Consider the following 13,544-nt stretch of genomic DNA (forward strand, 5'->3'; position numbering starts at 1 on the left):
ATAGATGGCGCTGTTCAGTATTGCCTTCATTTAACCTTCTAATTTCATGGATAACAGACATAATATGCTACTTTTATCTTTGCTATTGGGTATAAATAATGAGCGTTATTATTATGATAAAAATAAAGAAAAGCATTATAGGTAGCAACATAATACGTATCTGACCCAAATATCAAGCAGCAATTATTTTATTTTCTAAGATTGCAATAAATACGATTGTCTACTATTATTGGCCAGAGTTTATATGACTTACTTTCAAATCTGTACAGCGCCATCTTTTTTTTTTTTCGGGGAACGTAGCCTGGAAGGTCCTTCGTTGACCAACATTTGGCTTATTACAATAAAGGGAATAAGTTGGGAGCGCGAGATTTACGAACATCATATTTCGGTTACTGTTTATACTTTCCCGAGTGCACATGGAGGACGAAGAGATCGGCGGACATATGGCCCTCCATGTACTTAAAGAGAAGATAAATAGTTCATGGTTTGAGGAGAGGCCATTGTAGCGCGAAAATATTATTTAAAAATGAAAACATACTAGAAAAACACTGCAGAAAAACAAACGTGTGTTTAAAATGGTTTATTACGTTTTTAATACAATACACATAGATAAGCAACTCGTTATTATGTCATAAGTATTATTTGGTGAAGTTATGTATGACGTAAATAACTGAAGGCTACATAATTAAGCAAATACTTTGAGATCACTCGTGAATTCCGTGTCGTTATCTGTAGTTTTCCCGGATAAAGAATCCGTCATACCATAGAGCTCGTCTAAGTTACCATCAGTATTCCTGAAAAAAATAAAAATAAAATAGATATAACAATTATTATAAAGCATTTTTATTTATAGTAACATTTCGTTATTCGTCTTTCACATTTATTCCGTCTTGTAGCAAGGAGCCCGCATATTGCGTGTGACGCGGTTTATGCACGAACGCTATGTTTATATACTAAGGGATAAATAAACCAATTATATTGGTCCAAACTTTGTATTGTGTGTGGGCGCTATGCGGGCTTCATGTTACGGTTATTATTGTTTTCATAGCTTAACCCAGTGCGGTTAACCAATAGAGGCGCAACGGCGCAATACTCCAATGACTTACCTGCTGTTAGTGCGGTTGACATCGACATCACCACAGAAACTATCCGAATCATCGTTGAGCGACGACTGCGAATCTGGAATCATCACAAACAAATTGCAAATCTTTACCATAATGGATGACAATTTTGGACGAGTACTAATATTGCTTCAGAACTAATGTTTATTATTCTTAATAAAATGTATGTCTAAAAGATTATATTGTGAATTTGATATAAATATATAAGAATATTTCAAGAGATTATCTAAAGTTTATTTTTTCGATAATTAGGATAATTTTGTATATGAAACAATAATGTATACGTGGAAATGTTCGTAATAAGATTTCGAAGGCGACCATTTTTTTTGTTAAAAATACACAAACTATGAAATATTAAAAGTTTAATAAATTTTATCAACATAAAGCTTAGAAATATTTGCTCTCATGATTCCATGAGGCGAAAACGATTATTGCAGTGTTGCCAGAACTTTTGTCACATTTTGGGTTAATTTTACAACTAGGACTCCAAACCCTTTTTGTTGGTTTTCAACTAGTTAACTGTAATTTATTTACCTAGAATCCAATGATGAAATAAGGCGCAAATATTTACAGTACAAAATTTTCATTTGAATACGTCATTATAAAAATATATTCTTTTCCAGTTCGAACTGGTTACTTTGAAGATATATTTCCCGGCAACACTGTTTGGTGTGTTTGGTTTTTTTGGTATTTATTTTTACCGGCTTCATAAAAGGAGTAGGTTCTCAATTATTATATTATATAAAGCTACAAACCCACTGACTGACTGACTGACTCACTGACTCACTGACAGGGTTGTTCTCCCGGAAGGAGCGTCGGGGGGTAAAAATAATGTATGAGAAAAGTGATCGGGACCTCCCGGTGAGTATGGGAAAACTTCCAGATCTTGGAAAACTGCTCCGCATCAGGGAGACACCCTACGGCCTGGCAAAACTATCGCACCTGGATCGATTCTTTTTTCGCAAAACCTATTTAAATCTTGGTCAAATTTTATCGTGGGTGAAAAAAAATCAAAATGGCGGAAAAACAAGATGGCCGCCATACAAAAGTTTGTTTTTCCAGAAAATGTTTCGTTGGTAAAAACTGTGTATGGGGTTGTAATCGGAACGTCTTGGTGAGTTTGGAAATACTTCTCCATCTTCAGAAACTGCTCCGCATCAGGGAGACACCCTACGGCCTGGCAAACCTATCGCACCTGGAACTTTTTTGTTTTCACGAAATCTATTTAAATCTTGGTCAAATTCAATCTCCGGTGAAAAAAAACTAAAATGGCGGTAAAACAAGATGGCCGCCATACAAAATTTTCGTTTTTCCCGAAAATGCCTCGGGGGTAAAAATGATGTATGAAGAATGTGATCGAAACATCATGTTGAGTATGGAAATACTTTTCGATCTTCATAAGCTGCTCCGCATCAGGGAGACACCCTACAGCCTGGCGAAACTATCGCACATGGAACTTTTTTATTTTCACGAAGCCTATTAAAGTCTTGGTCAAATTTTATCGCCAGTGAAAAAAAAAACAAAATGGCCGAAAAACAAGATGGCCGCCATACAAATTATTGTTTTTCCAGAAAATGTCTCTGGGGTAAAAATTGTGTATGGGGGTGTGATCTGGACCTCCCAGAGAGTGTGGGAAAACTTCTAAATTTTGGAAAACTGCTCCGCATCAGGGAGACACCCTACGGCCTGGCAAAACTATCGCACCTGGAACAATACTTTTTTCACAAAACCTATTTAAATCTTGGTCAAATTCTATCGTGAGTGAAAAAAAATCAAAATGGCGGAAAAACAAGATGGCCGCTATACAAAAAAATGTTTTTCTAGAAAATGTCTCGGGGAAAATAACTGTGTATAGGGTTGTAATCGGAACGTCTTGTGGAGTATGGAAATACTTCTCGATCTTTAAAAGCTGCTTCGCATCAGGGCGGCACCCTACGGCCTGGCGAAGCTATCGCATCTGAACCTTTTTTGTTTTCACAAAAACTATTTAAATCTTCGTCAAATTTTATCGCCGGTGAAAAAAAAAACAAAATGGCGGAAAAACAAGATGGCCGCCATACATAATTTTGTTTTTCTAGAAAATTCCTCAAGGTCAAAAAATATGTATAGGGGTGTGATCGGAACGTCATCTCGGAAAACTGCTCCGCATCAGGGAGACACCCTACGGCCTGGCAAAACTATCGCATCAAGAACTTTTTTGTTTTCACGAAACCTATTTAAATCTTGGTCAAATTTTATCCCCGGTGAAAAAAAAAACAAAATGGCCGAAAAACAAGATAACCGCCATACAAATTTTTGTTTTTCCAGAAAATGTCTCAGAGGTAAAATTGATGATCGGAACGTCATCTTGGAAAACTGCTCCGCATCAGGGAGACACCCTACGGCCTGGCAAAACTATAGCACCTAGAACTTTTTAGATTTCACGAGACCTATTCAAGTCTTGGTCAAATTCTATCGCGGTAAAAAAATGGCGGGAAAACAAGACACGCGAGCAGCTTGCTGCGAGCGAACCACGCGACATCTAGTTTTATATAAAGCTATACTATATAAATTTATACTATACAGGGTGTTAGTGACATCGTAACGAATACTGAGAGGGATTATTCAGCTGATTATTCTGAGTTAATATCAAGTGGAATTTTCCGTCGCAAAATTCATGTTATTTTTTTAGTATTTTTAACTTATTTTCAATTCTATACTTTTGCGATGGAAAATTCCACTTGATATTAACTCAGAATAATCAGGTGAATCATCCCTCTCAGTATTCGTTACGATGTCACTTACACCCCATACAAGTACATACAGTAGCCATACAAGTAGGTATGGGTGTTAGTGACACTGTAACGAATACTGAAGGGGATGATTCAGACCATGATTCTGAGTCGATTTCAAGTGGAATTTCCTGTCGGAGAAGTCATGAAAATTTTAGAGCTTATTTAAATTATTTTCCGTTCCATACTTTTGCGACGGAAAATTCCACTTGATATCAACTCAGAATCATGGCCTGAATCATCCCTCAAAGTTTTCGTTACGATGTCACTAACACCCTGTATAAAGCTACAAACCCTACTGACTGACTGACTGACAGGGTTGTTCTCCCAGAAGGAGGGTCGAGGGGTGAAAGTGATGTATGGGGGGTGTGATCGGGACCTCCCGGTGAGTATGGGAAAACTTCCAGATCTTGGAAAACTGCTCCGCATCAGGGAGACACCCTACAGTCTGACAAAACTATCGCACCTGGAACGATTCTTTTTTCACAAAACCTATTAAAATCTTGGTCAAATTCTATCGTGTATGATAAAAAAACAAAATGGCGGAAAAACCCCAATGTCCCCAGCGTCTTGGAGCCTCCCGGCCTCAGCAGGTCGGATGGTAAGAGACCGAATGGGCTTACTATGGTCCCGTGGTGCAAGGGGCGGTGCTTTATTTGGGACGCCACCTGCGTAAGTACGTTTGCGGTGTCTTACCTGCGCGGGACCTCGCGAGTGGCGGGTATAACTATAAAACCTATAAAACCTGGTGTAATTTTTCTTTCATGAAACGTATTTAAATCTTGGTTAAATCCAATCGCCGATGAAAAAAACAAAATGGCGGAAAAAGAAGATGGCCGCCATACAAAATTTTGTTTTTTTTTAGAAGAAGCTCCTTTGGTTAAAAATAATGTATGGGGCGCTTGCTCAAAACGTCATGTAGAGTACGGAAATACTTTCTGGTCACCAAAAACTGCTCCGCATCAGAGAGCCACCCTACGGCCTGGCAAAACTATCGCACGTGAACCAATTTTTCTTTCACGACACCTATTTAAATCTTGGTTAAATTCTATCGCGGGTGAAAAAATCAAAATGGCGGAAAAACAAGATGGCCGCCATACAAAATTTTGTTTTTCCAGAAAATGTCTCGGGGATAAAAATTATTTATCGGGGGTGTGATCGGAACGTCATGTGAAGTATGGACATACTTCCCGATTTTCGAAAACTGCTCCGCATCAGGGTGACACCCTACGGCCTGGCGAAACTATCGCACCTGAACCAATTTTTCTTTCACGAGACCTATTTAAATCTTGGTCGAATTTAATGGCCGATGAAGTAAAAACAAAATGGCGAAAAAACAAGATGGCCGCCATACAAAATTTTGTTTTTCCAGAAAATGTGTCGGGGATAAAAATTATGTATAGGGGTGTGATCAGAACGTAGTCTTTGAAAACTGCTCCGCATCAGGAAGACACCGTACGGCCTGGAAAACCTATTGCACCTGGAACTTATTTGTTTCCACGACACGAGACCTATTTAAATCTTGGTCAAATTCTATCGCCGGTGAAAAAAAAAACAAAATGGCGGAAAAACAAGATGGCCGGCCATATAAAGAGGTAGGGCAGTTTCGAACAAACAGGACACGCGAGCTGCTTAAGCAGCGAGCGAACCACGCCCAATGTAGTGTACTTATATACCTATGTGTGCGTGAGTGTGTATGACAGCAGTCAGCATAATTCCACTGACAACCACACGTGTGTATGTGCGTGTGTGGGTGTGTAAACATGTTCATCAATTGTGATCACTACTAATCATATATTATTATATATCAATATACGAGTAAATCTGATAATCTGTCTGATGTCGTCAATCTCTGCTTCCTTGCTCGGTCTAACCATCGCTTAAAATCGTAAAATATTTTTTTTAAGAAAAAAAATCCGACTTCAAACGCTAAACTAAAAAGCAATAAATAAATTTACTTCGTACAAAGTAGTAAGTACGTATTTTCAATTAGTTAATTAATTTTATAATTTTGAAGTCTGTGCCAAGTAAATGCTACGTCCTTATTGCTTCGCCGCAGTTGGGTGCCATCTATTTATGACATATCATGCGATATAAGTTCAGTGTATTATTTGTTTTGTTCCACTTTGTATGGATAGTGCCATCTGGTGACGGTATGTCGTGTTATTATAAGATCTATTACCTACTTGTGTTGTCACTTAATACGAATCTCTCGCCACTGGCACCCCACTTGCGCGCATTAAGGCAACTTTTCTAGAATGGCGAGGGACTCTTTGTTTTACGTAGTATACTTGCTTACTTTTCTCTATACGATGATGTACCAATTCCAAGTGTCATGTTCTGGCCTTGAAAGTGTTAATTCTCTAGCCTAAATAGCTTTTTCCTTGACTTTTAAATGTTACTTTTTGTGAACTATGTACTAATTTATTATGGAATTTGGAATATCTGCTTTCTCAACGAGTTGTAGTGTAAGATCTAAGAAGCAAATAAATCAAGTTTCTAGTTGAAACGCTTTTGCAGTAATAAAAAAATAAATAATGAATACCAAATTTTATTATACTATTAAATCAAATAAAAATAAAATCCTTCGACAAATAAAATATTGTGTTATACATGGTACAAGAAAACCTGCCGGGTCTACCAGCCGCGCGCTCCGCGAATTATATTGAGCGCTTCGACCAATAAACGATACGAATGCTATCTACGTAGACGGACGTGAAACGGCTATTGGAAATTGGGCTAGGCCTCTATATAATCCCGGCGCGGTTACCGTACAGAGACGTCATCCCATTCTGGTAGCTCAGTTGGTAGAACGCTTGCCTCTCACTTTCAGGTCGCAGGTTCGAATCCAACACAGACTTAAACCAATGATTGTCGAAATTGTTTTCGAATTCATGTTTGGATCATAAATTATTATCTCGTGCGCAATGGTGAACGTCGTAAGGAAACCCAAAACTCAAAAGATATGTGTTTACGGAGGTACGTGACCTAACCTGAAATTTGTCTGGTTTTCAGACAAGCATCCGCTTCTGTAAAATAACCGGACCTGTCAATTCTTCAGGTTAGATAAGCAGACCCAATGTAAAACGGGTTAACGCTAGAGACATGATGATTACATTATAGTTTGTACTACAACCATACCAAGTCTGACGTTTGTAATATATTATCGTTTGTTGTATAAAACCAAATCATTTCTTGTATGTCTATCTTGTAGTTTATACTTTACTTTTTAGGGTGCCATACTTAGTACCTACTGTAACAGGATCTATTACTAAGTCCACGCTGTCTATTGACACACACACCCTGCGAACAGCTCTTCCTGCCCGGTCAAGCTGCTCGAACTGCGGAAAAGCAAGGCGGGTACTGCGCCTATGACCAGTACAAGAAGAGCTCCTCAACCACCTGCAGCCTCCACAGTGGATCCCAACAGCGAGCCGACCGCGCGGAGCTCGCTTATGGCCGCAGCGCCCAGACGGGACCAAGGCGCAGAGGCCCAAGCGCATCCGCAGGAGGGCAAAACCTGCCCCTGCCGCCACCATCACTGTCGAGCCGCAGCCGACACCGACACCGAACCAAGCGGTCCTAGCTGCCATCCGCTCTCGGACCGACCCAGTGCCCATCATCGTGAGGGCCTGGCATCAATGCTGGGCCAACTCACCGGTGGGCACTGAACACCACCATTGGACTACTGGGACGGGGCTGCCCACATCCACTACTCCTAGTCGAGTAGTTAGGATCGTGGTCATGCTCGCGGATGAGCGACGTTTCCAGTGGCAGTGGAAACAGTCCCCCCCCCCCCCCCCCCAGCCCCACTGACGCCAGCTGCCCCGGCGACGGAGCAGCTACACACCGCACCTGACACCACCACTAGCTGACGGGCACTCACTGGGCCTCCCCCAACGGGGAACCCGGTGGGGTCGACCTCGCTAGTGGCTCCACGGACTTACATCATCGGGCTCACGGAGCCCGCTGTGTCCCACTCCCGTGCCACGCCCGTTTCTGCGGGCGGCGAGTGCGGCCACATTAAGGGGGCCCTGCACCGAGGATGTTTCTCCGTCGCGGGCTTCGCCGTGAAGAAACCACGCGGAAAACCAGTTCAGTTTCTAAAGTTCAAGCAGTATCAAGTGCAGTGTTAAGCGCAGTGTTAGTGCAGAGCTAGTGTCGTGTTACGTACTCTGTTCGAGGGTCGTGAAATTAAGTACAGTGACGGTGACGGAGTTATACCGCGAAGCCCTGTGCGAAAGCTGTACCGTGTGTATAGTGAATAAATTCGTCTCTCTTTGGACTCAGTGAGTTTCCTTTCAATCCCGAAACCCACTTCCGTAACAATACGAAATCTGTGAAAATTTCAACTGCCTACCTATTACGGTTCAATAGAAACAGACCTTTATAGTTAGGACCGACAGACGGACCCTAGAAAGCACAAAAACGTAACTACATACCGGAGGTGGCGAGGCGGTGCGTGGTGAGGTACTCGGCCGACAGGTAGGGCGGCAGGTCGTCGGCCGCGTCGGCCGCGCCGCCCTCTGCGCCCAGCGTCTCCACCACCGACAGCCACTGCCCGTTGTGGCAGCGGAACCGCTCCACCTTACACGTTCAAGTATATTTTATTTGCAAGTCAATAAAAAGACTACTAAGAGACTTTCTGTTAAAGCACACCCCCCGACACTTCACACAAAAACCTGCGCATTGACATTATCGAACACACACATCTGTGTGTGACGTCTAACACCGCACACACACGATTGATGACTAAACGATGCAGACAGAGACACGATGTAAGACAGAGGAGGGTGAGGTTAAATAAACCTAGCTTAGCCGCTGGTGGGGAGCTGAGAATTGCCTATACGTAGTATTATTCCTTATTTTATGGTTAAAGTCAGAACTTGAGGTCTTTACCATGTTCTATCACAGTAGGTACCAGTCTAAGCCGGATCCACTTTGGACACGTTTTCGTACGTATCCATACGAGTTGTATTAAAAAGTAGTCGTAAAGCTGGTCTATGACAACCAACTAGCACCCAGCGTGCGCATTCTCATAAAACATGGGCTTGGGTTACGAGTACCCACAAATCGAATTCGTACCAACACCTCCAATCGTCATTGGTTTGTAGTGTTAGCTCCGTAAATGTCGTCGATGTTGCGTGCCGCTTGTGCTGCGTTGCTGCCACGACGGTACTCAACTACTCAACTCGAACCTACTGCTCGGGTAATTACTCGATCTTTTAACGTATCCATGACGACGAAAAAGATTGAAATGCGATGAAAATGTAACACTGACCAATAAACAAATGACTACTTTTGTTTTTTGAATAAAATTAATTTGAAATTAGAGATCTTAGCCAAACTAAAAATATTTTGATTTGAGATGGTCAGTACTGCAGAACAGCAATTTCATAGGTAAAGACCTAATATAAAAAATAGTTGATAAATATCTACGTACCTTTATTCTGACTGCCCAATCATTTTGCATCTGTGATATAATGTCCAGACATGAATCGCACATTTTTCTTATTTCTACATTCTTATCTTGCATTAAATCAATTAGGTAAGCGGGAGCCTCTGAAATTATAAAATATTTCAATAAGTTAAACATAAACAAAGGTCTATTAACGTAATTTTGAACGAAACCCAACACATGGTAAGATGGTATACAGGTCCTGAGTTCGATTCTCGATGGATATATTGTCGAAACCACTTTGTGAGATTGTCCTCCTGTTAACGACGGCCTCTTTGGTCCTCCTTAGTTTTGTTTTTTATATATATTGTCATACTTGTACGTTCTGTTGTTTTTTAAAATGTCAATGTCAGTGTCTTTTGGTTCTAATAAATCAGTTTACAAATGTTTTTGCTTTTGTGATATTTTTTACCGTACGCGCTCTCAACACCTCCGTTTTTTGGTCCTCTATGTGGACATGGTCCTATGTAGGCTGCGTCAACTGATTGTCCGAAAGTTAGACGATTCGGTGTTTCGGAAGGCACTTTCAGTCGTTGCGTCCGGCTATCTTTTACTTAAGTACGATTGTAAGTACGTAGTCTTTACATGAGTCACGTCACCCCTGACGGCTCAATAATTGGAAGGAGGAAAGTGAGGTCCGTCAAACCACACGACAAAAGAAGAACTAGCAAGGGTATTGGGAGTGGGCTAATATGCGGCACGAATACATGGCACATACACATACACTCGCGAAATAATTAGAATTTAAATACCGGTTTTCGTAACGAGGTACTCCGCAGCAATTGGATGCGCGAGCATCTGGCGGAAGGCGAAGGCGGTCTGCAGCACGTGGTCGTCGTCGGCCTGGCGCAGGCGCAGCAGCGCCACGAGCGCCGCGCCCGCCGCGGCCGCCGCCAGCGCCTCGGCGCAGCGCCGCTCCGCCGCCAGCGTGCCGCACAGCACCACGCCCTCCAGCACCAGCTCCGGCTCGCTCTGGCTCTCTGCTCACACCACCAATTTTAACATTGAATTCCTAAAAATCCGTTCGACGATAAGCCACGCCAAAAAAGGCAAAATAAATCCTAGTCTGTGTAGCGTCCTGTATGGATGTATAGCGTCATGGTGTCCTGTATGGATATATGGTGTCCTGTGTGGCGTGAGAATAGACGGATGAGGATGAGAACTGTTTTTGTACAGTTAGGGAAACTGGTCAAAAATACGGTGACGGCTAATCGAATTCTATACTGTTACCTGGATCCAAAATCTTCATAATGCAAGGAATGAGGTTGTATCTCTCGACGACGGCATATATATCGATGTTGTTGTTGAGGGTGAGGATGTTGCTCAACGTGCCGATACACTCAACCACGAAGTCCTCGGACGCGTCGCCGCCCGTCACCGCACCGGCTATGTCGCCGACGAATTCCTGTCATATTTACACAATACAATGAACCATATGGTAGTATTTAAATCAGTCACGTTCGTGATATAAAAAGCAAGAATAACTTCACAGTTATATATTCCATACCCCCTCTAGTTGATTAAGGGTAGGCTGCTGCAGTAGTGCGTCTTCTTATATTATAGAGTACATAATTGTTTGTCACAGCTACATAGAAACAAATACAAAATAACTAACCACAAATAGCGGCTTGTTGTGGTTATGATGCGAGAGGTTCCGCACGAGCTTCATGAGCACGGCGCTGCGGCGGCGGAAGGCGCGCGCCAGCAGCTCGCGCAGGCGGCCCTCGCCCGCCATGTGCGCCGCGGCGCGCGCGCACCACGCCAGGTTCACGCACAGCGCCACCAGCACCTCCGTGCTCGACGCCTCCGCGCCCGCAGCGCCCACAGCGCCCGCCTCGCTGCTCACGTTCAGCAGCAGCATGTCGGTCAGCTGTCGACCAAATCCAACCGTCAGTGTCACTAGTTTTTAATAGTCTATTTCAGTCAGAAAGTAAGTTGCTTAAAAATAAGATAGGTAATTATTAATTAATAAAACTGGTGTATGATCTTACCAATTTTACACAATCAGACTGGGTAAACATTAGCTTGAATCTATCATCCATACTTAGGTGATACAAAATTTTCATTGCCAAATTGATGTGCTTATCATCACCTGAAAAATTATAATATAAGGATTCACAATTTGTATTCTTTATGGACCCAAAAATAATTAAACAGAACCATTTTTCAGTTATACACTGCAAAATTATTATGCTAACTTACTTGTGAATTGAATAAACTTTGGCAGCAAGCCAATCTTAACCATTTTATTTCGCATCTTAGTATCAAATGTCAAATTAAATAGCAACTTTAATGTGACATTCACTAAATCAGCGTTAGCAGAGTCTAATAAAGGAGCTAGTTTCTCTATTATGCCTTTAGAAGCCATACTATTTTTATTTTCCACAAAAATGGATAGCTTTTGCAAGAATGAAACAATCAAAATGAGTAGATCCATGTTAGAGTGTCTTTCCATAGCTCCAATGAGTAGGCCAACTATGTCTTTTTTGTGCATTTTTTCTTCAACTTTCACATTATCTGCAATATTCAGTAGCATATAAAAGGCTACCCGTAACAGCTGCTCTTGTCTTTTTGACAGTGTTTTTAACTTTCTCTTCATTTGCTCTTCATCATTCTTTGATAGACACTCATCAGAAGCATTACACAGATCCTCATGGTAACTGGATACAAGTGATCGTGACTTTTGTAGATTTACATCGGCCACAGCCCAAGTGCCAGATTTTGGGCGTCGTTTTGGTTCAGGGATTCGACTCTTAGGAGGTTCACTCTGTAATGTTAACCAATTACCAAAATTAAATTTAGTTTACTTAAACCACTGTAAAAAGAAATGTTTTAAGATTAGCAGTAATGTTACCTTATCAGGAGTAAGCACTTTTTTCCCTTCCACCTTTTCTTTCCATTGATCATATCTCTTTAGTTCATAGTCAATGACATCCATACACAAAGACCCAATTTTGTACTGGATAATGACTGGATGAAACTCATTGTATGTTGAAAAACAGAAAAATGTATACACTATATTTGTACTGAGTTCAATACTCCTCTTCCACTCTTCTCTTAAAACTCTTGAAAGAGCACTTAATAGAGCCTCTGTAATAAACAAATATAACTTACACTAAATAAATGTTGATACTTTAGATATGCTTAAATAATAAAAAATCTACCAAGTCACACATTATTATACTGAGAAAAAAAACATATTTCATTATAAAAAAAAGAGAAATAAATTACTTACCATTTCTTGCCAATTCAATGAGATTATCTGGGTTCCTGGCAAGTTGCAAAATAAGTGCTGATCCTTTTATCTTCTCTGGTATGTCATCATAGAGCAGCTCGACATAATCATCAACACAATTCAAAACAGCTACCGGCACACTCTCCACAGGACTCATTTTGACTAGATTAATATCACACCTCAATCTTAAAGAAAATAGTACAATTAAGTAATCCATTATTAGGGCTTAAGACAGTTTATGTAAATAACAAATAATAATAAAAAAGAAACGATATACTTCAATAAAGAACTGCTATAACAACACACACACACACACAGCACATAATAAGGCCGCCAATTCTGCTGTAATCTTTCTTATGTATGGTTTAATATGTTTCTTAAATGTGTGTGCAATAAAGAATATTTGATTTCGATTAGATTATTTGAATAATTATAACTTACGCATTACAAGACTAGTTCCATATTGGTTCAATCTTAACCATTTATAGCAGCTGTCGAATAATGAATAATATTTCCAAGGTCTCACTACACTTAGCCACTTAGCAATGCTCAAGTATTACAATGATAAAGAATGATCTGTGTTTGAAGTAATTTGCAATATTTACCTATATATTTTGCAGAATACACAGAAAAATAGCTTAGAAAATCACAATGGTTCTAAATATTAAAATTGCGAAATCGTTTGGAAACAATTACATACTAAACGAATATGTTAAAATTACCTTCTTAAACAATTATAGCTTGGATAAAAAACGTAAAATAAGTGAAACGGTGCCCTTCCAATACAATTACTTGAGGTAAAACAAAAAATTCCAACAAATCAATAAAAATATTTCATTTCGTTTCCAGTTTCTTTTTTTCTTTTCTTCAGCACTAATTGTCAAAGTCAATGTCATTTTTACTTTTTTATTATGTTTTGTGTGTTTTGTTCACTGTTGTTTGGGTTGTTGGAAGAATAG

At 40.5% G+C, this 13,544-nt stretch overlaps 1 protein-coding gene across 1 annotated transcript; it reads right to left on the minus strand.

Annotated features, from left to right (window-relative positions):
* Nucleotides 1-565: 565 nt before the first annotated feature.
* On the minus strand, nt 566-13,480 carry LOC126366344 (kinesin-associated protein 3). The gene is made up of 12 exons (XM_050009468.1): nt 13,308-13,480; nt 12,586-12,770; nt 12,205-12,440; nt 11,553-12,117; nt 11,342-11,442; nt 10,966-11,220; nt 10,581-10,755; nt 10,103-10,330; nt 9,336-9,454; nt 8,335-8,479; nt 1,107-1,179; nt 566-794 (listed from the first exon to the last, which is right to left on the minus strand). The coding sequence occupies exons 2-12, from the start codon at nt 12,740-12,742 to the stop codon at nt 686-688; spliced, it is 2,163 nt and encodes a 720-aa protein (XP_049865425.1). The 5' UTR covers nt 12,743-12,770; nt 13,308-13,480; the 3' UTR covers nt 566-685.
* Nucleotides 13,481-13,544: the final 64 nt, after the last annotated feature.

This window comes from Pectinophora gossypiella, chromosome 1 (genome assembly GCF_024362695.1).
Source record: "Pectinophora gossypiella chromosome 1, ilPecGoss1.1, whole genome shotgun sequence".
Classification (NCBI taxonomy): domain Eukaryota; kingdom Metazoa; phylum Arthropoda; class Insecta; order Lepidoptera; family Gelechiidae; genus Pectinophora; species Pectinophora gossypiella.

What these genes read in the sequence shown, in the direction of transcription:
- LOC126366344 (XM_050009468.1), bottom strand. Translation starts at nt 12,742, where the DNA reads ATGAGTCCTGTGGAGAGTGTGCCGGTAGCTGTTTTGAATTGTGTTGAT. An exon ending in AAAGTTTATTCAATTCACAA is followed by an intron (nt 11,443 to 11,552) that starts GTAAGTTAGCAT and finishes ATAATTTTTCAG; the next exon opens with GTGATGATAAGCACATCAAT. An exon ending in GCACCGCCTCGCCACCTCCG is followed by an intron (nt 1,180 to 8,334) that starts GTATGTAGTTAC and finishes TGATGATTCCAG; the next exon opens with ATTCGCAGTCGTCGCTCAAC.